The sequence below is a fragment of the Macaca mulatta genome, chromosome 13 (genome assembly GCF_049350105.2).
Source record: "Macaca mulatta isolate MMU2019108-1 chromosome 13, T2T-MMU8v2.0, whole genome shotgun sequence".
Lineage (NCBI taxonomy): Eukaryota > Metazoa > Chordata > Mammalia > Primates > Cercopithecidae > Macaca > Macaca mulatta.
Genome location: NC_133418.1, coordinates 38323133 through 38346970, shown reverse-complemented (window position 1 = coordinate 38346970; position 23838 = coordinate 38323133). Strand labels below are relative to the sequence as shown.

Here is a 23838-nt window from a genome sequence, read left to right as displayed (position 1 = left end):
CTCAGCCCCATTCTCCTCAGTCCTTCAGGCCACCTCCACCGAAAGCCACCGCACATGGCTTTATTTTTCACGGCTTTTCAAGCACACAAGCGAAACACAGGGAGGAGGTGAAAAAGTACTTCACGGCTGGGAACAAGCCAGGGCTGTCTCTCATCAGGAAGAAGTCTTAAAAAGTGATTTCCTATTTTCAATTCCATGAGGTAATATAAGTAAAAAGAACCCCAGGACAGGCTGGCGCCGGCCTCATGCCAACCTATCTGCTGGGCAGGCCTGGGCCTCCTGTGAACAGAACTGGGGCAGAACATCTAACTCCGCCCACCCTTGGTTATTCTCAAGAGGCCATGAAATCTGAATTCCCATTTCTCAGAAAACTGCTGCCAGGCCAGCACAAATGTCCCCCGCACTTGGTAGTTATGTTCCTTGCTGTTAATTAAGGAGCCGGCAAGTGGGGTGCACACAGCACTCCCCTGCCACTCTGCCCAGTGCCCAGATAGCACGGAGGACCACTCGACAGAAGGAACGTTCTCAGCCCAGGCCGGCACCAACGCAGCTGCTCCCAAGGCCCAGCCAACAACTTCACCCAGGGCTCATGAACTGGGGCAGGAAGCACCGGGCCAGTGACCCCCGTCCAAAGGATTGAGTTCACATCCAAGCTCGTCCACCCCAAGACCCACCATCCCAAATGCCACCTGCACAGAGGGCTGGCTCGAGGCCAGGCCCCATAAGGTGAGAGGGCAGAGGGTTGAGGGCAGAAAAGTCGTACTGTGTTGCCCACGCCTGTCCCTGTGACTCAGCGGCGAATGGGCATGGCTCAGTATGTGTTTGTGGAGGGAGCTTTCTGCTTCTGCTCTGTCACTGTTTCTCTATCTGAGCAGCTCCCAGAAGACCCGAAAACTGGTCTAGATTAGAGACAGTGGTCAGTGGCCTATGGCCAGATCCTGCAACAGATGAGATCCATCTGGGCCTTACTGGGCTTTTAAAAACACAGGAATTAGTTGCTGATGTTTAAAAGTCAGGAGACCTCAATTATATAAAAGCAAAGGCAAGTAACCAAGTGACCCAAGAAAGAAAAAAAACGTAGGGGGTGGGAAGCTTGTTTTCTTTCTTTTAAAATCAAAAGATCTGGCCCCCTGACCCCCATTCCTGCATGGTAACCGATGCCCCTTGACACAGGTTCCACACTCTTCAGTCTGCTGGGGGCCCCCAAGCCTGCTTCACTGGCCTGTCACCCGCTGGGCTATGCAGCCTGTTTGTGTTCACACTTCGCCGTCTAGGGTTAGCTGGTGAGTCAAAAGTGCTTCGTGGCCTCTTCCGGGCTTGCCCCAGTCCCCCAAAAGCCCATCCTCCTGCTCCCCTGAACTCAGCATTGCGGCCTCTGCTTTTCAAATAGCTAACAGCAACTTGAACTTGAGACAAAAGTTCCTTTTCCCTACCGGACAGGAACTCGAATTTCTCTGGAGGCAATCCTGGTTATAGAATGGAGATCTAAGAGCAGCACGCCACCCACACATTGTTCATTATTCACAGAATCTAAATGCATCAGGAACCACATTATACTGCCTGAAGTAACATCCTAGCAAACATTAACAGCATGTGCTGCTCCGACACCACAGAGGCACCGCTTTGACACTGCTCCCTTCTGTTTACCACACCCACATTTCCATGTCTTAATGCCTGCAAGCCCCAGAAGACAACAATCCTGACGTCAACCCAAGAGAAGAAATGGGCTCAGGGAGTGACATGTGGCTAACAAAGTCACACCCACAAGCCAGACTGGGGTTCAGGTTTCCAGATCAGGCTGCAAGGCCTTCTGTTTTCCTAAACACTTCCCTTGAAGGGCTCATTTGGGAAAAGGCACTCAATCTCTAGGAGCCTTGTGGCTAGGTGCTTCCTGCCTCAGTTCATGAGCATTCTCTGGGTCAAGGTCAATGACAATCACAGCCTGAGCCCTGACCTTATTTCCATGAAGCGCAGGATGTCCTCGGGTCTCAGGCACTTCTCCTGCTGGTAATATGCATGTGGCAGGAACTGAAACCGCAGCTGGTACACCCGGAATTTGTTCTGTTTTTCTTCCATACAGAAGGACTCCTGGACGTCAATTTTCTGCAACACCTGGAACCAGACGGACAGAGAGAACTTGACTTGTTCAGGTCCTCGGTGACTGTGCAACGTGAGTGGGTTACGAGACCCAAGGGTTTACAGAGATAGCAGCTGAGAACATAGGCCAAACCCCAAAGAAACCCTGGCAAGCTATACTGGTGTGGGTCTGCTGGGGGCCCACAGCCTGCAGTCACCTCCAGAGAGTGGCCTGAACCTCCTAGGAGTGGCCTCAGCAGAGCTGGTAGGCAAACTCAGGAAATGGTTTATTTTTCAGGCACAGGAGGATGCTGTGGAACTAATGACTCTCTTAAAAGCTTCCTGATCCGTCTCTGCTCAGCACCTGGCAGACACAGCTTCTCTCTCATTGGTGGGAATCTGAGCCTAGGGTCAGTGCAGTAAGCAAAGCCTGTTCTTCACACATGGGGAGGATATAGGAACGTGCCTTCACCCCATCTATAGCCCGGGAAGGAGACGTTACCTCCCCTAAGCACACCCTGGTGAGTTGCTTCTTCAGGCTTTTCACTCTCTTCAGGGCTTTCTTGGTGTTGAGCACGGGCACGCTCATCATGGGTGTCTTGATGTTGGCGCTGGCCACCATGAGAATCTCCCGCAACCTGGAGGATAAGGACACAACAGAATAAGGACACATCCAATAATGAGCGGCAACCAGACCCTCTGTTTGGGTGCAGCTTCTCCTAATGATGTCAGAGTTCTTCTGGGATCTGAGAGAGGTCTGGGGATCTCACAGGGATAATATGCTGGATCAGAGAATCCCAGCTCTGGCCCTGTGTGCAACAGTAAGGGACTCCCCTGTCCCTCCCTGCTTCCTCCCTGGAGTGCCCACTCCTTGAGCTCAGGGCTTTGTCTGATTCTTGTTTCCTGTCACCTGTGCCTTGCAAACAGCAGGTGCCTGCTGATGCTCACTGAATGAACAAGCGATGCAGGAAGGCAACTAACACCCACAGTGCTCCTGCTGAGCTCAGCCAGCCCTCACTGCCCGGATGTACGGTGAGTCCCAGCCTCTGGCGTTCCACAGAAGGACCCCCTGAGGTTTGGAAAGTGAGGTACCTGTCCAGAGTCCATCTGCTAGACAAAGGCAGGGCCAGGGACTGAATGCAGATGGGTCTGACCCCACACTCATTCCCCTTGCCCAGCGCATATATTCACCTGAAGGGCCAGGGCCCAGGGCCACGTTCTATGTGAATGGTTCCCCGGAGTTGGGCAACCAGGCACCCTATGTGGGGCTTGTTAACAATGTACGTTCCTGAGTCCCTCCCCCAGCAGTGTGCAGTCTCACAGGCATCCCCAGGAACTTGGAGGCAGGAGTTGGCAGAGGGATAAATGGAGATCCTACCAGGCCTGGGCACCAAAGAAACCAGCCGGGCTCTGGAAATTCTAACCCTGATCCCCACTTTAATGAGACCCTGTCCCTCTCTCTCTCTCTCTCTCTCTCTCTCTCTCTCTCTCTCTCTCTCTCTCTCTCACACACACACACACACACACACACACACACACACTCCCTCCCTCCCTCTCATTAAATGACTCCTTCTCCAGGAGAGGCTAGGACAGACCCCACCCCGTGCTCCCTTGTGCTCCACACCTTGGAATGCCCAGGGTGACGTTCATCTCTCCTCTGCCTGCAAAGTGGAAGGTGTTGAGGGTCATCTGGGTGGAGGGCTCTCCGATGCTCTGGGCAGCTAGCAGGCCCACAGCCTCACCCGGCTCACACAGTGAGCGCTGCCACTTCAGCTGCAGCAAGGTCCTCAACCTAGAGAAGGCAGTGGGGGTTGCGGGGGGCGGTGGCAGGGTCAGAAGCAGACACCACAGACTGTCATTGCTGCCCGAAACCCAGAAACCTGAAACCTCTACCTCTTTCTGGACTCGTTTTTCCTAGGCAAAAGATCCCTCTAATCTTCAAATTCCCACCAGTGACCCTGAGATGTCCTGAAATTACACAGCACAGATCCCAGCTGGGCGGCTGAAGCTCTAGACATTCATGCTTGGACTCTTCATGTTTGCCTCCAGAATGTCACATGTCCACTCTGGGCCTGTTACCACAAGCCCCCTAAGCAGGAAAATTTCTGGGTTCATTATTCACTTTTTCCTTTATTCATTCTTTTTTCTCAGTCATGACCATTTGGAGACAGCTTAAATCTCCTGCTAGGCCATTATGGGGATGGGGGTGATGAGAGTGTTTATATTTTTAGTTAGTGCCAATGGCTGCAGCCCACATCAGAAGTATTCATGCTGCACAATTCTGTAATTTACTAACCATTTTTCCTATGAAGCCTGACCCTGTAAGAACAGCCACAAGGAGCACTGAGCTACACTCTGTGTGTGTGTGTGTGTGTGTGTGTCTGTACTAGTCCAAGCTGAGGCCTTCAAATGGGAACCCAAAGTTCAAAGGATCACTGGAGTAATCAGATCCAAGACCTCATGAAAAGTTAAGACCTCATGTCCCTGGGCATGAATGACCTGTCCTGGGTCACACAGTTGGCAGCAGCTGAACAGTGGATTCCCTGACTCTCAGTCAGCCCCACCTACCACACCAAACCCAAGAGAGCAGACACTCCTGCAAGCCTCTGTCCCAGCAGACCACTATCCCTATCTTGGCCCGGAGTGGGGTGTCCACTCCTGCCTCCCTGCACTTGTTCACTCCTGGGCCCTCGGGGCTTGCATGGTACCCCTGGCTGTCTTACTGCCCTCCCTCTACCTGGAGTCTCAAACCCAGGAGGCAGCCCTCTTCTCCCGGAGTGGGTGGGGCAGGGGCTAGGAGGTAGATTCTCCTGTACATGTTGTGCAACAAATCACTGTCATTACCTGTCGAGAGAAAGCTCTGATTTCTCATAACTCTTCTCTGTCTGAGCTGCCCACTCTTGACTATAGTCATCAACCTTTGTTTCAAACGTTTCGGACACTGATGCAAAGTAGATGTCAGGACGCCAGACAGACAGACTGGGGTCAGGACAAGTGGCCGCCTTCTTCTGGTATTTCCTTCGGCTTTCCTCATCCAACTCATACCACATCCTCAGCATCTGAGTGGAAGGATGGGTCTCAGCTATGTGGGAGGGATACCCAGTAGCATAAGAGGGATCAAAAGCATTGGCTTCCAATAATAAAGGGAGACAGAAAGACAGAAACCTGATTGCAATGAGAAACCATCTCCCCATTTAAAATGGGGAAAGACTTCAATCTGTCCTAGTTCACCCTGCTTGACTACAAGCCTAGCAGCTCTTCATCCTGGCCCATTCAAGCCCAGAGAGGGCGAGCATGTAATTTACTGAGCAAACTGGGATTCTTTTAGAGTAAAACAGGAGACTGTTATGATTAAGTTAGGACAAGAGGCAAAGCCACGACTGTCTCAGGCCAGCTAGGACACAGTCACTGTGCTGGATCCATGCTTATTTCTGGATCCAGGCTCTTTCACATGCTCTGTGACCCTCAAGGCAGTCCCAAAGTGACTGCTTCAAAGAGATCCCCTGCTTCTGGCTCCCAGGTGTGCTTGGCTGATGGGAGGCGCCAGCAGCAGAGGGAAAAGCAGGAGGAAGGGGATCCTGGTATTTGTCCCCAACCCCCCTCTAGTGGGTCTCTACCCAGGGCTCTGTCCAGTGGCCCTAGCACATAGCCGTCCTCTCCATTTCTCATGACTGCTCCCCATTCCTTCACACCTGGGATTGTGGGAACCCCAAAGTCACAGGCCCCAGTTAGTTCCCCCAAACCCTGCCTACACCCTTGTTAAGAATCCCTGCCTTACATTCCCATTTGAGAGCCATTCTGTTCTGACTGATGGTGAACAAGGCTGGAATTCATGATTCTACCTTCCCTTAGGAAAACAGCCCCTCATCTGTCACCCACTGACTAAGCCTGGATGTGCTGGATGTTAAGGACATCATCTCCCTGTGTCACCTCCTGAGTCCCGGGGCTGCGGCCATTCCGGTTTTCACTCTCAAGGTTCAGGGCTTTCACAGCCGCCTGAATTTTCTGGGAATAACTCAAGAAGGCGCCTCTTCTCAGCAGGGTGTTGGGGTGCTTGCTTTGCCATTTTTTGATAGCTCTGAAGTGGCGGAGAGCTTTTTTGGGATCTGCTCTGGATAAAACTTCATGGAGATGCTGCGATTTCATTATCACCTAAACAAACAAACAAACAAATCACACACGAGATCAAAGAGATGAAGGTGTGACAGAGGGCCATGGAGCACAAATTCAGGAGACCCAGGTGGCTGGTGTGGAGCCCTCATGATGGGGCCGAGCACCCACTCTGAGAGGCTGAGCATCCATTGCTAATCAGGGCCCTCACCCTGTGCAAACCAGATTTGGGAACCAATGGTCTTGGGAGCAGAGGGAGACACAGGAAAGAAAGCAGCACACTCAGAGCCCCTCCAGGAGCATAAGGGAGTTTCTGGGAAGAAAGGAAGAGGGGAAGAGTGATGGCCAAGTTCAGGGATAGGAACCGGGATGGAAAGGACTCAGCACCAGAGTACAACCCTCAATTCTACCGTCAGCTTGATGACCTTGGACAGGTCACATCGGTTTCAGTTTCCCTGTCTGCCAAATGGGGTGACTTCCCAGTCAACAGTGATGGTCACTACAAGGGCATTAAGGTATAGAATGAAAAATCATGAGTTTGTGTCTGATGGGCCCATGTTCAAATGCTGGCTCCGCCACTCACCGACTGTTTACTTACGCTTTGATACTCAATTGCCTCAGCTGCAACATGGACAGAGTAATGCTTACTTCCCTGGGTTGCAGTGAGGAGGAAAATGGATAGTATTGATAGTGTGCTTTAGCTGAGGGCCCAGCACGTGGCAAATGGCCCCAAAGAGTAGGTATTATTCCAGAGGTGCTCATGCCCTCCAGCCACCTCAGGTGATGAAAGTTCACAGGCTTTGAAACTGTCAAGTGTTTCAGGGAATAGACTGATGTCTTATAAACTCTTCCCACTCTACTTTCCAGTGGCCACTTGGACTGGGTTGCGAAGCTCAGTGCATTCCAGTTCTCTAACCTCAGTGGGGGAGGTCCACTGCTCAGTCCCCAGGCTCTGGGGTCTAGCACACTACCTCATAGTTGCTGGCCAGGAAGGGGAACTGCTTGGGCTGCAGGAACTGTGTCTTGGGGATGTCCAGGCCATCCTCCCCATACAGGAACTGCACCACACTGCCGTCGCTGTCACGGACCGTGAGATCATACTGCACGACCAGCCCCTCCAGGTGCTTGATGATGCACCTGTAAGGACACCATCGGCTCAGTCCCCGCTGGCTCATCACCTCCCAGGGCGGCCTCTGATGAGGGTTGGGGCGGCGGAGGGGAGGGAAAGGGGGGCTGCTGTTCTGCAGGCAAGCAAGACTTTGGAACACAGGCTGGATCCAATGCCCCAGGGTCTGGGTTGGCTCCAGTGTCCCCCAGCCAGAGGCTGCATTTCCTGATGGTTTTCTAGGAGGAAGAGGCTGCAGCCATGTGAGAGGCTTGGCTGCCACCCCTAGAACTGGGCTCCCATCTAGCCCCAGCTGCTGAGATAACTGCCTGCCCCTGCACTCTCCTGCAGTGCAGAACTCCCCAGAGACCAGTGTCCTTAGAACCACAAGGCGGGCGAACCAGGGGAGCTGTCAAGGATTCTCAAACTTGGTCAACCCAAGGATCGCCAAGGACACTAAGGGGAATTAGGAACTAACCACTGATGTGAATCCCTCTGCAGGCGGCCTTTCTCCTCGGTTTTATCTCAACGTCTCCTGCTCTCTGCCCCGGTCCTAGCCCCTTTGCTCACCTCTCTGGACACTCTGCCTAGGTTTCCCCTCCTGCCACCCTAACAGGGGGCTTCCCAGGAGTCACTGTCCCCCCACCCCAAGCTGTGAGGACAGAGCTCAATGTTAGTCACTACTGTCTCGGCAGCTGAGCCTTTCAGGAAGCAAGACAAGCTTGCCACTGCCCAAGACCTTCTCCCACAGCCATAGCTTCCCCCAGGGAACGGCAGACCCTCAGAACACAGAGCCCTTTGTATAAGCCTCTGAGCTCATGCTCTACCGATCCTGCGAAGGGGAAGAGTGTCTGCTGCTTTCTGCCTCAGGCCATTCATGGAAATTCTTCAAAAGTTTTTTCATCCAAGGAATCTTTTTTTCTTTTTGAGACAGAGTCTTGCTCTGTAGCCCGGGCTGGAGTGCAGTGGCCGGATCTCAGCTCACTGCAAGCTCCGCCTCCCGGGTTCACGCCATTCTCCTGCCTCAGCCTCCCGAGTAGCTGGGACTACAGGCGCCCGCCACCTCGCCCGGCTAGTTTTTTGTATTTTTTAGTAGAGACGGGGTTTCACCGTGTTAGCCAGGATGGTCTTGATCTTGTGACCTCGTGATCCACCCATCTCGGCCTCCCAAAGTGCTGGGATTACAGGCTTGAGCCACCGCGCCCGGCCCATCCAAGGAATCTTAAACGAGCTGTTAATATAATGTGAAAGATGATGCGATGAAGGGTCCTGGCACCCTACCTCAAGGGGCACGGCAGACACATTTTACCTTTGGAGATAACCTGAGCGGCTGGTTTTCACAGCAGTGTCGACCAGGCCCTCTCGTCCTGCCATGCAGTGGAAGAAGAACTCCTGCAGAGAATGGGACCCAGGTCCCAAAGGTGACAGTGAGGACAGTGTGCTTCTTGAAGGGCTCAGGCCAACACCTCCAGCAGCCCTTCCTGACCAGACAGGCCACTCCCTTCCCTGATCTCCTAGGACTTTTTGACCTCAACAGCTACAACAGCCCCCAGTGTCTTCTGCCCTACTCTGTAGGGCTGTCATAGTTCACCTACAATTAAGCCTAGAAATAAGGGAAAAAACTACAGAAAAACCAAAATACATACAGGAGGTTTGATGCCGGTGAGGAATCTGCCAGTGACAAAGCCACCAGCCCTGGGGGTGAACTCATAAGGCTCAAAGCAGGGCAGTGACTTGCCAGACGCCATCAGCGGGGGTCTCCGACCTTCCAATTCAATCTGGCCCAGGAGGCACGAGATCTGGAGGACAGGAAACCCACAGGAAACTGAAGATCCACATGTGTTTTTAACAGTGCTTTGTCCCAGCAGGGAAAGTATAATCTGACCTTGAAGAAAAGCTGCATGGAAACTGAGTTCTTGAAGGCTCACCTACATTTCTAAACAAACCAGGAAGCTTTCATTTTAAGAAAAAAAAATACCTGCATCTTCCTTTTGTTGACTGATCTGGATTTTCACATTTGGGGTCAGTTGAAAATGGGTGCTGTCTAGAAAAGGAGCCATGTCTCAGAATCATCTCATGTTATACCTGTAAGGGACTGGAGGGTCCTGATGGGGAAAGAGAGGCCTGCAGGAAACAGCCATTTACTGCGATCCTCACATTCTAGAGCCAAAAGGGAATTCAGGGCTGGGTGTGGTGGCTCACATCTATAATCTTAGCACTTTGTAAGGCTGAGGCAGGAGAATCCCTTGAGCCCAGAAGTTTGAGACCACCCTGGGCAATACAGGGAGACTCTGTCTTATTTTCATTAAAACAAAAACAACAACAAAAATGGGAACTCAAGCTATTGAGCTGTTTGCTTAGAAAGTTGCCTGTTAATACTCTTGGAGTGCTGGAGTACAGCAGTATATCTAGGTTTCGATTTAGTCAGGGGATTTCCTAATGGCTTTCGGCCTTTCTGTTGTCACACTCAACAGATAATGGGGTGGGACTTTAGACCCTCTTAAGGTCATTAAGGTTTAAGGTTAAGAAATCTCTAGGACAATGTTTATAACTTAATATTAAGAAAAGAATGGCCAGGCGCGGTGGCTCATGCCTGTAATCCCAGCACTTTGGGAGGTCGAGGCGGGCAGATCACCAGGTCAAGAGATTGAGACCATCCTGGCCAACATGGTGAAACCCTGTCTCTACTAAAAATACAAAAATTAGCCGGGCATGGTGGCACATGCCCACAGTCCCAGTTACTAGGGAGGCTGAGGCAGGAGAATCTCTTGAACCCGGGAGGCGGAGGTTGCAGTGAGCCGAGATGGCGCCATTGCACTCCAGCCCAGTGACAGAGCAAGACTCCATCTCAAAAAAAAGAAAGAAAGAAAAGATCATGCAAAATTACATCAAAATTGTGTGAGTATACATAATGTATCTATATAACATGAATATATGCAATAGTACAGTTTGTAAATTTATAATATATAACTACATTATACATATCCCATCTGCATAGTCATAGCTACATCTGCCTTTAACATTGGCATGTTAACAGTGTTTAGCTCCTGTACTGATTTCTACATGCTTTTCTCTTTTTCAGTATTTGCCACGTTTTATAGGGAACAAATTGAAACCACCTTCTGCTATCACCCACCCGCCTTTGCTGACACCTGTAAAGTTGCCAACCCGCCTCTGCCCACACCTGCATCGTGTTCACAGTTGAACCTTTGGCTCCCGACTGCACCATCATCTGCAGGCTGTTCTCTGGGAACTGTCTGTGTAGGCCAAAAGGCATGCATGCCTGCAGATTAAATCAGCACACAGTGGTCAGTGACTTCGCCCCCTTTAAAAATCCCAGAATCAGGATGTAAATCCAGGAGGCAGAAGCAATACAGCCAGAATATTTATTCAGACCTAACTGCCACATCCCACTCGAGGTAAGGGAAAGCCTCATTTGGCATTAATCCTTCTCTGGAACCCCTAAGAGGTCAAATAGGTGCTCCCTGTCCTGCACTTGCTGGACTTCCTCTGCCAGGATCCCTGAGGTTCCATTCATTGGCCAAAGAGCAGCAAAAAGGGAGAAGGAAAAGGAGAAGCAGAGGGGCTGGCAGATCCAGTTCGTGATTCTAAAAAGAAGCTGGAGATGAATAAAATTTAAGGTGATGCCCTTGATTAGCCCAGCAGAGCCTGGCCTGGGTCCTCTCCCAGCGTGAATACCAACGTCCACATCATGTCATATTTACGAACATGCCACCCGAGCCCCAGGCAGGAAGCTCTGCCTTGGCTCAAGGGCCAGCAGAACCAAGCATGCCTCTTCACGGGGAGCCTGGGGAGATGCTGGGAAGGGGGCTCTGAGTCTGGGGCTTTTAGCCTGTGCCTGGAATTCCACAGACTCAGCCCAACACAGGAGAGGCAGAGCCTGGGTGGGCAGAGGTGATGGGAAGATGGCAACTGGAGGGACAAGAAACCATTCTGAGATGCATCTGAAGACAACTTCCCTACTCCCAGCATGCCCAGTCAGCCCTAGAAGCTGAGCCTCCTGATTCTCAGGGAGGTGCTAGGAAAGCTCCTGTCAACAAAACCCCTCAAGGATGGAACCTGTCCCCATGAGAGGTCAGTCTTCTCGGCGGCCTAAGGGATGCTAAAAGCCAGGCAAGAGAGCACCACAGACAAACTTTGTCTTTTGATGAGCATTAGCATTGCCTCCTCCTCACCACTCCTCAGGCTGGGCCCTGAGGGCCTAGGAGGCAGGGTGAGGGCCAAGCCAGCTCTTCTAAGCAGCAGGATGGACAGCCCTGGCTCTGGGGCAGAAAGGCAGAGAAAAGCAGTCTGTGGTTTCAGCTCATGCAGAGATTTCCCTCTCGTTTCTCAACTGCCCAGGAACTGGCTTGGCATTGTGTAATAGTAGCTCCTGAAGCCTCTCTGCAGCCCTGTGAGGTGCTGCCCCTCACAGCCCCACTTCCAGGTGAGGAAACCAAGGCAGGGACTGGTTATCTCACTTGCCCAAGGTCACACAGCAAGTTCAAGGCAGAGCCAGGACTGGAACCTGAGTCTTCACTGCTGGCTCTGCTGCACAAGCAGCAGGGGCGATCTGGGTCCCTCACCCTGCTTATTCACACCTGGTGGCCCCATTCAGCCCCTTGAATGCAGTCACCCCAAAATAAAAACATTTAAAAAGAAAAACAGCACAAAGCATTCTCTCTCACCACTATTCCGAGGCCTGTCTAGACCCTAACTGGGGAAGGGAACAAAGCCCTGGGCCCTTCAAAACAACGAGTTCTACCCATCCCACCTCACATCTCACCTAGTCAGCTGTTAAACAGCCAAAGTGCTCTGTAGGGCCCGGGTGAGAATCAAAATGTAATTTCTTTAAAAATCAGCATTCACAGTGGTGGGGATAAACGCATGCAATGCTGGGCTAACCTTGTTAATCTCATTGCTGTAATGGTTCACTTCCTCCTTGAACTTCAGATCAATCATGTTAAAATCCCTCTGGTCCTTGCCCAGATGGGCATCCTGCCATTTTCCTCGGACCTCATCATACGATGTGGCTTCTGGCAGGTTTAATGCAGCCCTGACAGCCTAGAATGAGAACAGAAATACATTGGAGGCTGAGGTCAAACGAGGAGGGTTGTGGGTTTTGACTCAGCACACACTTCACCCCTCTAGGGCAGGCCACAGCCTCGAAGTCCGTCCGTACCCGGGGCCCACAGTGGGTGGATTCTTCAATGATACGTTGCCTCTTGACATCTGCCTTTGGCTTCACCAAAATGTCTTCCACGCCTGTGAAGTGAAACAGACAAGCTTGTAGGGGATCTCAGGCCTGATTTCTCCCACCAGACTAAACTCAGTAAGGTCAGAGCACAGAGCCCAGTGCCACAGACGCAGGAAATACCTGAGTAATGAAGATTATATTAACATCATTAACAGATTGTCACCATCTCTTAGGTGCCTATCGGAGCCCAGACCTTATAATCCCCATTTTACAAATGACAAAACTCAGGCTCAAAATTGGGTCACACAGGTAGAAAGTAAACCCAGGCCTGGGTCCCAAATTCATGTTCTTAGCCACCAAATATACTATCACCATTCCATAGGTATGTGTTGGATGAATAGGCTGAAGGTGAAGAAGAGATTTTGGATGAAAAGATAAGCTCAGGGAAAAGAGACAGAGAGAGAGAACATCTCAGTTTGGGGTCCCAGAAGCCACATGTCACAGGGGCCACCCTACATAGCTGAGTGTGCCTGTGCGGGCACACACACAGACACACCCGAGCCTGGGTGACAGGGACCACCACCGCAGGTCCCTCAGCATTGCTTCAGGAGGATGACAGCCTGGGTCACTTCAGTGAAGCCTGCCCTTCTGGCTCAAAGGGTTGAGGAGTTCCTCATCTTGGGCAGCAGTAGGTCTTTCCACATCAACTCTTGATCAAACTAGTGGTTTTTTTTTTTGTTTTGTTTTTTGAGATGTGAGTCTTGCTCTGTCCCCCAGGCTGCAGTGCAGTTGGCGTGATCTCGGCTCACTTCAACCTCCGCCTCCTGGGTTCAAGTGATTCTCCTGCCTCAGCCTCTCCAGTAGCTGGGACTACAGGCACACGCTACCATGCCCAGCTAGTTTTTGTATTTTTAGTAGAGACGGGGTTTCACCATGTTGGCCAGGATGGTCTTGATCTCTTGACCTCATGATCCACCCGCCTTGGCCTCCCAAAGTGCTGGGATTACAGGCGTGAGCCACTGCACCTGGCTAAAACTAGTTCTTTTCTGTAACTGTAAGTGCTATTGGACTCAAAAGTCCCTCAGCCAAGATCTGAGTGGGAAAGAAAACAGCAGTGTACTGTTCAAAAGATGGGGCTGAAATATTTGGAATTCCCAATGCAAGGTCCTGGAGGGCTTCTAAGAACATGTGTGAACAGAAGGGGAAAGAAACAGTTCCTCTGTAAGCAGGCCACACCATGAAAGTGGGCCTTCTTATGGGGTCAGCTCCAGGCCATCTAGCTGTGCCCTTTACAGACCCTGCTAGCTGAGACGGGCTGGAGTGAAGTCAATCTCACGCCTGTTCCCTCTCGTAGCCCCACTCCCAGCTTGGCCCTGCTTCCTTTCTCAGCCCTGAGCCTCTGGATCATCTTCATTCTCAAGGGACCAACTGCTCTTTGTACCACGCACTAAGCAGAGCTAAAGCCTGGCACCTATGTTAGGTTTGCCCCTCATCATGAGCTAGGTGTGGGATCCTCCTCTATTTTCATTTCAAAAGCACTCTGATTTCTTTCTAGCTAGCAGAAATCCTTGTGCTTATTCTAGGTCAACATCTGAAATTGAAATATACTTTTCATGAGGTGTAGTCATCATGCTTTACTTTCTTTGGTTATCCTGGAAGGGACTCTACTCTGGTTCCCAACTGGAAGTGGGTGACCTTGGACACAGATGTCCCCAGCAGTGGCTCAGGTCTCTTAGTGGAATTAAGATAGGGGAAGGTGAGTTTCAGCTGCCAAACAAGACTTAACTTATAATCCTTATCCTGGTAAAATAATGGGACATACAGGCCAAGACGTTTGTTCAAGGATGCTCATCTCAGCAATAATGTGAAAATCTGGACACAGCCTAAATGTTTAATTACAGGAACTGGTTAAACTATGATATATCCATAAGAATGGAATAATCTGTAGTTACCAGACATGAGGATGTAGATTTGTATTAGCTGATCCCAAAGGACATTTATAAATACATTTGGACGTTTGGTGGGTGGCTAAGGGAAGTAGAGTATGTAGCATAGGATCCCACTTTTTCCAAATGTATTTGTACTAGAAAAGTCTAGAAAAACAAACATCAAATTACTATTAGTGGTTATCTCTGACAAACGCATGCTGGGTGATTTTAAATTATTTTCATGTATTTTTTTTTAACCTTTCCATAATTAAATATATGATAAAATGTATAATGCAGGACCCAGCGTGAGCCAACTCCAGCTGCAGCAGGCGCAGGTCCACAGGCCCTATGCTGAGACTCCCACTCTGTCTGCACACGAGTAAGTCTGTGAAGCAGAGGAGCTTTACTTCCACCATGAACCAGACAACACCTATGCACACTGCGGTGCATGTCTGACACGCAGCATCTCGCATCCCCCTAACGGGAACAGTGTGGAAGGGCTGGACCCTGCTCTGTGTACATGGAGACGCAGTGTCCTCCATAAGCCTCGCCAGAGGCTAAGCCTTTGGATAGATCTGATCTCAAGCCCACACTAAAAGGGGCCCAGTGACTGCTCTAGGGGAGCCCCAGGGCAGTAAGCCCAGCACTTACCCAAGGTGAAGCCTCTTTATCGAAGCCACTTTCCTAAAGCAGCGTGCTCTCATTTCTAGGGCGCAAACAAGGTAGTTCTCCTTCCTGTCTTAGCATCACCCCAACAGGTTTGCCCAGCATAGTGTTTCCAAGAGCGCTGATGACCCCACTGCATTGGCAAGGCGTGGGCAGTTCTTTTGCTCCATCACCCAGGCTAGAGTGCTATGGCGCAATCTCGGCTCAGTGCAACCTCTACCTCCTGGGATCAAGCAATTCTCCCGCCTCAGCCTCCCGAGTAGCTGGGATTACAGGTGCACACCATCACACCTGGCTAATTTTTGTATTTTTAGTAGAGATGGCATTTCTCCATGTTGGCCAGCCTAGTCTCGAATTCCTGGGCTCAAGTGATCTGCCCGCCTCGGCCTCCCAAAGTGCTGGGATTACAGGTGTGAGCCACACGCGCCGGGCCGGCAGTGGGCAATTCTGACAACAGGGAAGCCCCTCTGTGGAGTGCGATGGGCCCCGATAATTCTGAAAGGGCACTTGTGTGGCAGGGAATGGGGTTGTATGAGTATGAAAAATCAGTCTGAGGACAGAAACTTGTAAAGGGAGGGGTTAGGAAAGGAACAGAATGGAAAGGGGCACGAGGGTGCCATTCTGCACTGTGAAGGGGAATAAGCACTGGCTATGGAGGAGAGGGGTGGCCAAGTGAGGGTCCCTTTGTTGCAGGAGCCTGGTTGCTTCCCCGCTCCTTCCCCTGAGAGGACACGGAAAAGAATTTCTAGCTGCATAATGTAGCACCCATGAAGCATATGGTCTATAAAGGAAAATAAAACTGGCAGTTTCGGTGGTGAATGGACTGTCCGTTAAGACCCTGTGATAAAGCACTGTGCACTGGGGACCTCGAAAGGCTTCTCCACTGGGAACACGCAGAGGCCTTGGAAATCTTCAGTGTGGACGGCTCTCTCTGCCCTGGGCCCGGGAGATGGCCAGGCGGCTGCACTGACCCTAAAAGGGGCCAGGTCACTGTCCCAGGGCAGTGAGCCTGGCACTTACCCAAGGTGAAGCCTCTGTAGAGCTGCAGGTAGGCGGTGAAGAGGCGGGCCAGGCAGGTTAGAACCTTGCCGCTGGTCTCGCCTCCATAGATCTCATAGCAGCAGTGGACCAGGCCATAGGCGGAGCTCCCGTAGTGCGCCTTGTCCAGCACTCCGCAGAGCAGCTCCCCTTCCCTGATGACCACCTGTGGAGGGAAAGGGCACCAATGCCGGGTGGTGGGGGATGCCTCCTGTGGGAGCCACCCACCCTGTACTCTGTGTATGACCCTCATTGTGCAAATCCCTCTACCGTGACCTGCCTAGAATCCTTCATGGAAAAAAGTAGGGCATTTGTGAAACTAGTATTTTCTCTCTCTATATATTATTATTATTTTTTATTATAACAGAGGCAAGCATATACAGACCAGCAGGTTTTTTTTTCTTCCCTTCAGGGACTATACCACATACACACACACACACACACAGACACACGCACGCACACTCTCTCTCTCCAAGTTTTATATCCCCTACTCCCCACACCCACCCATGCTAACTTGAGGTCAAGTATCCTTGACAAAGACCTGTGACCAGACATGGGAGCTTCTAGCCACAAGGTCTTCCTGAAGTGGTGAGCTTCAACCTCATAACTGTGCCTCCGGCCTAGGTACTTTCTCCCTTGAGCCCTGGGAGTAACAACAAAATCTTCCTAACATCCTCTAAGGCCTGAATGTGTACTTTCTCAAAGCTGGGTTAAAGCATTGGAAGCTGATGAACAGAAAAGCATTTCTAGATGCGTAATGTAGCACCCATGAAGCATACGGTCTATAAAGGAAAAGAAACCTGGCAGTTTCAGGGGTGAATGGACTGTCCATTAAGACCCTGTGATAAAGCACCGTGCACTGGGGACCTGGAAAGACCTCTCCACCGGGAACACGCAGAGGCCTTGGAAATCTTCAGTGTGGACAGCTCTCTCTGCCCTGGGCCTGCCCTCTTGTGGCCTGGTTCCTAAGGCTCAGAGTTGGGGTATGGAACCTTACACCAGTCTGATTATCTCTAGCCACTGAGCAGTCTTGCGGGAAAACAGGACTCTGTGTTGCCAAGCTTTGCATAATCAATTTCAGCCTTTTTGCAGGAGAAGCCTTCCTAAACTGCTTGTGAGTTTTATACTGAGGGTCAAATGCTGGAGATCAACCCTGAACCTTTCCAAAACAAAAGCTGACACCAACTCAGGCACAACGCCTTCTCTTCTGAGGCACAGCACCTGCTTCTGTGAATATGCCTCCATTTCTGTCTCCGTTTTAAACCAATCTGTCTAACCCTGGGACTAGAAGTCTCCACTCCACACAGCTGGACAGCCATACCTGGGACTCACACATCGAGTCAGGGTTAAAGCCAGGAACAGATCGAGGAGTTTCCTTCACCCAGGCTTTCCCGGTGATTTTCGCCTTTCCAGATAAGTTCAGCGGGATGTGATCCTCTGGGATTATATTTATGAGCAGTGTTGACAAAACCTGCAAAGAAAAAGAGGACAAACTGATGGCAGAAAGAAAAGTTGAGAACTTCCCTTTTAGGACCTCCTGCCCTTGGATTGCCATTTCTGATGATCTCAGGTATGGCAAGAAAAACAGACAGGTCCACCTCCATAGGACAAGGTGATCTCAGTTTTTATTTAAACCAATGAGGAGTGAAAACAAAAATACACGAGAAAGAACTTCACTGGGATTTTTACTCCCTAAAATAGTTCTTAAAGTGAATAATACCCTAGACTTGAATTAAATTACTAAATAGACCAAAGGAAGGAGAGGGAAAAGTAAATTGTTTTCATTTTATGCCACATACTCAGATATTTCTTTACTATGACTGGAATTAATTATAGCTACTGAAAGGCCAAGGAATCTTTCCCCGGCCCCAGCTGGATCCCTCAGAGGGGTCGTCCACCCAACAAGCAGTTGCTAACAGGAAGCCAAGAGAAGCACTTTCTCAAGCAGCTGCTCTGCAGAGAGCTCAAAGGGAGGCAGCTTTATCTGCAGATAATCAGAGTTGGTTCCAGAGGGGCTGAATGCAGGTGCACACATTCCCAGAGATGGAGCAGGGCAGGGGCAAACGGGCAGGTGTGACAGGTTCTAGGGCTGGGAGACTAACTGCCATCAACAGCGCTTAGTGTGCCTGCAGCAGGCCCCACAAAGCAGTATCTTTAGATGTGTGCAACGGGGGCGTGGTGGCTCATGCCTGTAATCCCAGCACTTTGGGAGGCCGAGGTGGGTGGATTCCTTGAGGTCAGGAATCGAGACCATCGTGGCCAACATGGTGAAACCCCACCTCTACTAAAAATACAAAATTTAGCCGGGCATGGTGGCATACACCTACACTTCCAGCTACTCAGGAGGCTGAGGCATGATAATCACTTGAATCCAGAAGGCAGAGATTGTAGTTAGCCAAGATCACGTCACTGCACTCCAGCCTGGGTGAGAGAGTGGGACTCTCGTCTCAAAAAAAAAAAAAAAAAAAAAAAAAAAAAAAAAAAAGTGCAACGGGACAGGGCAGTTATGAGAGCAGCTGCCTTTTCACCCACGTGCACCAGGAGCAGGCGACAATGGACAACAGCATTATTAAAGAGAGCAGAAAATATTCCCTGTTTTCTCAGCAGAAGATGACCAGAAAGGTCATGACTCACACTCTCCATGCCTCAGCTCCATAGAAGGCCAGCACTGTGCGGTGAGTAGGGTGAGGGAGTAAAGGCAGGAGGGTGACACTTCCCTGGGGTGCCTACTTCAAGCTGCACCTCAACCAAGGTGCCACATGCATAGTGGGGACCCCCCCAGGCTAGGCATAGTCAAGACTGGAACTTAGTGTGAAACACACCCATCCAAGGGCAGGGAAATATGACCTGCCACTTCATCTATGAAATCAAGGGGGCAGAAGAGCATTTGATAAACTCCAACACCCTTTCAGGATAAAAATACTCAACAGACTAGGAACAGAAGGAGACGTCACCAACCTAATAAAGGGAGGCACCTATGAAAAACCTACTACTAACATGCTCAATGATGGAAGACTAGATGCCTTCTGCCTAAAGTCAGGACCAAGACAAGGATGTCCACGCTTGCCATTTCTATTCAACAATGTACTAAGAGGTTCTAGCCAGGGCAATTAGGCAAGAAAAGAAATAAAAGACATCCAGATTAGAGAGAAAGAAGTACAACTACATTTGCAGATGACATGATATTATATAGAGAAAACCCTTAAGTGCCAACAAAACAAATTATTAGAGCTTATAAATGACTTCTTCAAAGCTGAAGGATACAAGATCAACATATAAAAATTAATTCTCTTTCTATATATTAGCAATGAACAATCTGAAAATGGAATTAAGAAAAAGTTCCAGCCAGGTGTGGTGGCTCACTCCTGTAATCTCAGCACTTTGGGAGGCCAAGGCAGGCGGATCACCTAAGGTCAGGAGTTCGAGACCAACCTGGCCAACATGGTGAAATCCCATCTCTACTAAAAATACAAAAATTAGCTGGGCATGGTGGCGGATGCCTGTAATCCCAGCTACTCAGGAGGCTAAGACAGGAGAATTGCTTGAACTGGGGAGGCGGAGGTTGCAGTGAGCCGAGATCGCGCCACTGTACTCCAGCCTGGGCAATATAGAGGGAAGCTCCGTTTCCAAAAAAAAAGGGTTCCATTTACATTAACATTAAAAAAAAAATAAGAATAAATTTAGGCAAAGAAGTGTAAAACTTGTACATCAAAACATCTAACATACTTGAAAGAAAGAAGATCTAAACACAGGCATATCTCATTTCGTTCTCCTTTGCAGATAACATGGTTTTTTACAAATGGAAGGTTTACGGCAACCCTGTGTGGAGTAGTCCAACACCATTTTTCCAACAGAAAGTGCTCACTTTGTGTCTCTGTGTCACATTTTGGTAATTCTCACCATAATTCAAACTTTTTCATTATTACTGTATCTGTTATGATGATCTCTGATCAGTGAGTTCTGATGTTCCTGTTGTTGTTTTGGGACACCCCAGGCTGGCAGATTTAATTGTGGTTCATGGTTCTCCTGAACAGTCCCAGGGATGGTATGATACGATCTTATTCTCATTTCTTTTATTTTTTTTGAAACAAAGTCTCATTCTGTTGCCCAGGCTGGAGGGCAGAGGCCCAATCTCAGCTCAATGCAACCTCTGCCTCCCAGGTTCAAGCGATTTTCGTGCCTCAGCCTTCTGAGTAGCTGGGATTACAAATGTTCGCCACCACCCCTGGCTAATTTTTGTATTTTTAGTAGAGACAGGGTTTTGCCACATTGGGCAGGCTGGTGTCAAACTTCTAGCCTCATGTGATCCACCCACCTTGGCCTCCCAAAGTGCTGGGATTACAGGCATAAACCACCATGCCCAGCCTCATTCTTATTTATTTTCTATGAGAGTATGTGTGTATACGGAGAGTGGAGAGTGCGGCTGGGGAGGGACGGAGTTTTTCCTTTTATGTTTATCTTTATCAATAAACTTGTTTACTTTTATAGTTTAAAAGAACTTGAAGGACAGAGATCTAATAACTGAATTCATAAAGCTTGTCGAATATAAGGACAATATAAAAAATTAATTGTATTTCTAGATACCAACCATAAAAAATTAGAAAATTCAATAAACAATATCATCTACTGTAGCAATACCCAGGAGTGAATCTAATGAAAAGATGTGTAAGGTTTTTACATAATTGAAGGGCATGCTATGTTCACAATTTAGATGACTCAGTAGTGTAAATATGTTGATTCTCCCTAAAGTGACCTAAAGAGGCAATGCAATCCCAATGAAAAATCCTAGCAGGTATTTGTGTGCACAGTGTGAACGCTTACAAGCTGACTTTAAAATTTATATGGAAATACAAACACCCCAAAATATTCAACACAGTCTTTTTTTCTTTATAAAGGTATATTGAGATGTAATTAAAGCCTATCAAGATAGTCTTGAACATAGCTGGAGACTTTTACTATCAGAAGTCAAGATTTAGTATAAACTCACAGTAATTACCACAGTGTGCTGTTGGTGCAATGGAAACAAACAGGGTCCAGAAACAGACCCACTCATATATTACTACTTGGCTTGTGACACAGGAGTACTAGCAATAGAGAAGTGGACTTTTCCAACAAATGATGTCGCAATCACTGGATAGGAAATCCACATGGGAAAATGTGACTCTTGACCCCTACCTCACTTCATGCACATCCACCAAAATCATCCCTAGGCAGACAGCAGACCTAAGTGTGAAAGGTAAAACAATACAGCTACAAATGATAACAGAGGGGAATACCTACAAGACGTCAGCGCAGGCAAAGAGCTCCTATTAGGACTAGTCACAAAAAACCGAGATTAGCGAGCTATAAATTAGAAACTTCTGATCATTAGAAAACAGCATTAGGCGAAAAGGCTAGCCACCAAGTAAAAGGTATTTGCAATATATATATCTGGTAATGGACTTACACCAAATTATATTTTTAAAAACCTCTCATCTGTCAATAAGAAAATGACATAGAAAATAGGCAAAAGATTTGAACAGGCACATCACAAAAGATGATATCCAAATAGCCAATAAGCATATGAACAGGTGCTCGACCTCTCTTGTCATTAAGGAAATGACAATTAAAACAGTAAGATACCACTACATACTCACCTGAACGGCTAAAATTAAACAAGCCAGAAAGAAAACAGCAATAACAGCTGGGTGAGGTGGCTCATGCTTGTAATCCCAGCACTTTGGGAGGTTGAGGAGGGTAGATCACCTGAGGTCAGGAGTTCGAGACCACCCTGGCTAACATGGAAAAACCCTGTCTCTACTAAAAATACAAAAATTTGCTAGGGGTGGTGGAGCACGCCTGTAATCCCAGTTACTCAGAAGGCTGAGGCAAGAGAATGACTTGAACCTGGAAGGCAGACGTTGCAGTGAGCCGAGATGGCACAACTGCACTCCATCCTAGTAGAAGTGTGTATTATTACAAGCATTTTGGAAAACTTTAGGAAACTATCTATTAAAGTTGAACACATATCTTTTTTTTTTTTTTTGAGACGGAGTCTTGCTCTGTCGCCCAAACTGGAGTGCAGTAGCCGGATCTCAGCTCACTGCAAGCTCCGCCTTTCAGGTTCACGCCATTCTCCTGCCTCAGCCTCCCGAGTAGCTGGGACTACAGGCGCCCGCCACCTCGCCCGGCTAGTTTTTTGTATTTTTTAGTAGAGGCAGGGTTTCACCGGGTTAGCCAGGATGGTCTCGATCTCCTGACCTTGTGATCCGCCCGTCTCAGCCTCCCAAAGTGCTGGGATTACAGGCTAGAGCCACCACGCCCGGCCGAACACATATCTTATGACCTAGTAATTCCATGCCTCAATAGTTACCCATTGAAATGTATATATGTGCTCAACAAAAGATACACACGACAATGTTCACAGTAGCCCCATTTGTAACAGCCAAATGAAGGTAAGTGAGACAACTCAAATGTGTATCAATAGAAAAATGGATAAATATATGATGGCATAGTCACATAATAGAATATTATAAAGCAATAAAAAATAAACTGCTACTATGTACAATAATATGGGTAACACACAAAGATTTCATTTCAATAAACTTCAAGGAAAGACAAAACTTGTTTATAGTGTTGGAGGCCAAGTTAGTAATTACCTTTGACGAGGGGTACAAACTGGGGAGGGGCCATGGAGGGGTCTTCTGGGGGTGCTGGTGATTTGCTACTTTCTGATCTGGGTGAGAGTTTGCAAAGATGTATTCACTTTACGAATGTGCACTGAGCTATAAACTCGAGATTTGCAATGACAGGCAAATATCTTTCTTTGCATGCTCTTTGAACAAACAATGAGAGACCTTCGGTTTGTAAACAGAAAATCAATCAAGAGGCTGTATGAAATGTCCTGGAGAAATACTCTAAGACTTCATTTCCCAGGGCAGTAGAAATAAACTTCCTAAGCTAAGTTCCTTATCTTCTGATTCTAAGCATGGTTTTTCTCTGTAGCACCAGGCTGAACCATGAACAAATTCTTGTGTAGTGTAGTCACTCTTGCCCTTTTCACCTATTTGCAAAATAAAAAAGCCTGTACCAACCTTTAGAGATACACTGAAAAACTTCACCCATGACAGAAGCAAAACTTGGGCCTATTTCCTGATTTTATTTGGCACAAAGGATTTTAAAAGGATCCAAGGTGTGGTCTCTAGGCACAATGAAATTAAACTGGAAATCAACAAGATATTTGGAAAAGCCCTCAATATTTGTACTTCTAAATAACTAAACAACACACTTCAAAATAACTCATGGATCAAAAAAAAAAAAAAAAATCAGAAGGGAAATTAGAAAGTATTCTGAAGTAGATGAAATGAAAACATGACATATTAATTTGTGGGACGCTACTTAAGCAGAACTTAAGGGGGAAATTTATACATAAAATGTCTAGATTGAAAAGAAGAAAAGGGGGTCTCAAATTGACTTCAGCTTCAAACTTAAAGAACTAGGAAAAAAAGAGCAAATTAAACTGAAATAAACAGAAGAAAGGGAGTGATAAAGATCAAATCAACGAAATAGAAAACAGAAAACTAAAGTCAATAAAACCAAAAACTTTTTTTTTTTTTTTGAGAATAAAACTGATAAACCTCTAGGCAAACTGATCAGGAAAAAAGAGAAGACACAAATTATCAATGTCAGGAATGAGAGAAGTGACACCACGATAGGCATTACAGATAGAAAAGGTCAAC

At 48.4% G+C, this 23838-nt stretch overlaps 2 protein-coding genes across 7 annotated transcripts in view; one reads left to right on the top strand and one right to left on the bottom strand.

The window, feature by feature from the left end:
• Positions 1-23838, bottom strand: part of POLR1A (RNA polymerase I subunit A) — an 83117-nt gene that overhangs the window by 16137 nt on the left and 43142 nt on the right. The window contains exons 15-27 of the mRNA XM_015112779.3: positions 17442-17591; positions 16103-16286; positions 12474-12556; positions 12197-12355; positions 10476-10574; positions 8938-9090; positions 8601-8683; positions 7158-7323; positions 6007-6228; positions 4921-5135; positions 3701-3868; positions 2579-2714; positions 1955-2112 (exon numbers count right to left, since the gene is read on the bottom strand). Of these exons, the coding sequence (XP_014968265.3) occupies positions 1955-2112; positions 2579-2714; positions 3701-3868; positions 4921-5135; positions 6007-6228; positions 7158-7323; positions 8601-8683; positions 8938-9090; positions 10476-10574; positions 12197-12355; positions 12474-12556; positions 16103-16286; positions 17442-17591 (1976 nt within the window). The remainder of the gene's footprint in view (positions 1-1954; positions 2113-2578; positions 2715-3700; positions 3869-4920; positions 5136-6006; positions 6229-7157; positions 7324-8600; positions 8684-8937; positions 9091-10475; positions 10575-12196; positions 12356-12473; positions 12557-16102; positions 16287-17441; positions 17592-23838) is intronic.
• Positions 558-11956, top strand: LOC144333723 (uncharacterized). 6 transcript variants are annotated; one of them, XM_077959152.1, is made up of 6 exons: positions 558-726; positions 1174-1283; positions 2081-2170; positions 2375-2597; positions 3007-3108; positions 10374-11956. In XM_077959152.1, the coding sequence occupies exons 1-4, from the start codon at positions 683-685 to the stop codon at positions 2497-2499; spliced, it is 369 nt and encodes a 122-aa protein (XP_077815278.1). In that variant the 5' UTR covers positions 558-682; the 3' UTR covers positions 2500-2597; positions 3007-3108; positions 10374-11956. The 6 variants fall into 6 exon arrangements, with proteins under 6 accessions (XP_077815278.1, XP_077815275.1, XP_077815277.1 ...); XM_077959149.1 differs by having other exon boundaries at positions 3004-3108; XM_077959151.1 differs by lacking the exon at positions 10374-11956 and adding an exon at positions 3995-4196.

What these genes read in the sequence shown, in the direction of transcription:
- LOC144333723 (XM_077959152.1), top strand. Translation starts at nt 683, where the DNA reads ATGCCACCTGCACAGAGGGCTGGCTCGAGGCCAGGCCCCATAAG. An exon ending in TCGAGGCCAGGCCCCATAAG is followed by an intron (nt 727 to 1,173) that starts GTGAGAGGGCAG and finishes CCCTTGACACAG; the next exon opens with GTTCCACACTCTTCAGTCTG. An exon ending in TCGCCGTCTAGGGTTAGCTG is followed by an intron (nt 1,284 to 2,080) that starts GTGAGTCAAAAG and finishes TCTTCCATACAG; the next exon opens with AAGGACTCCTGGACGTCAAT.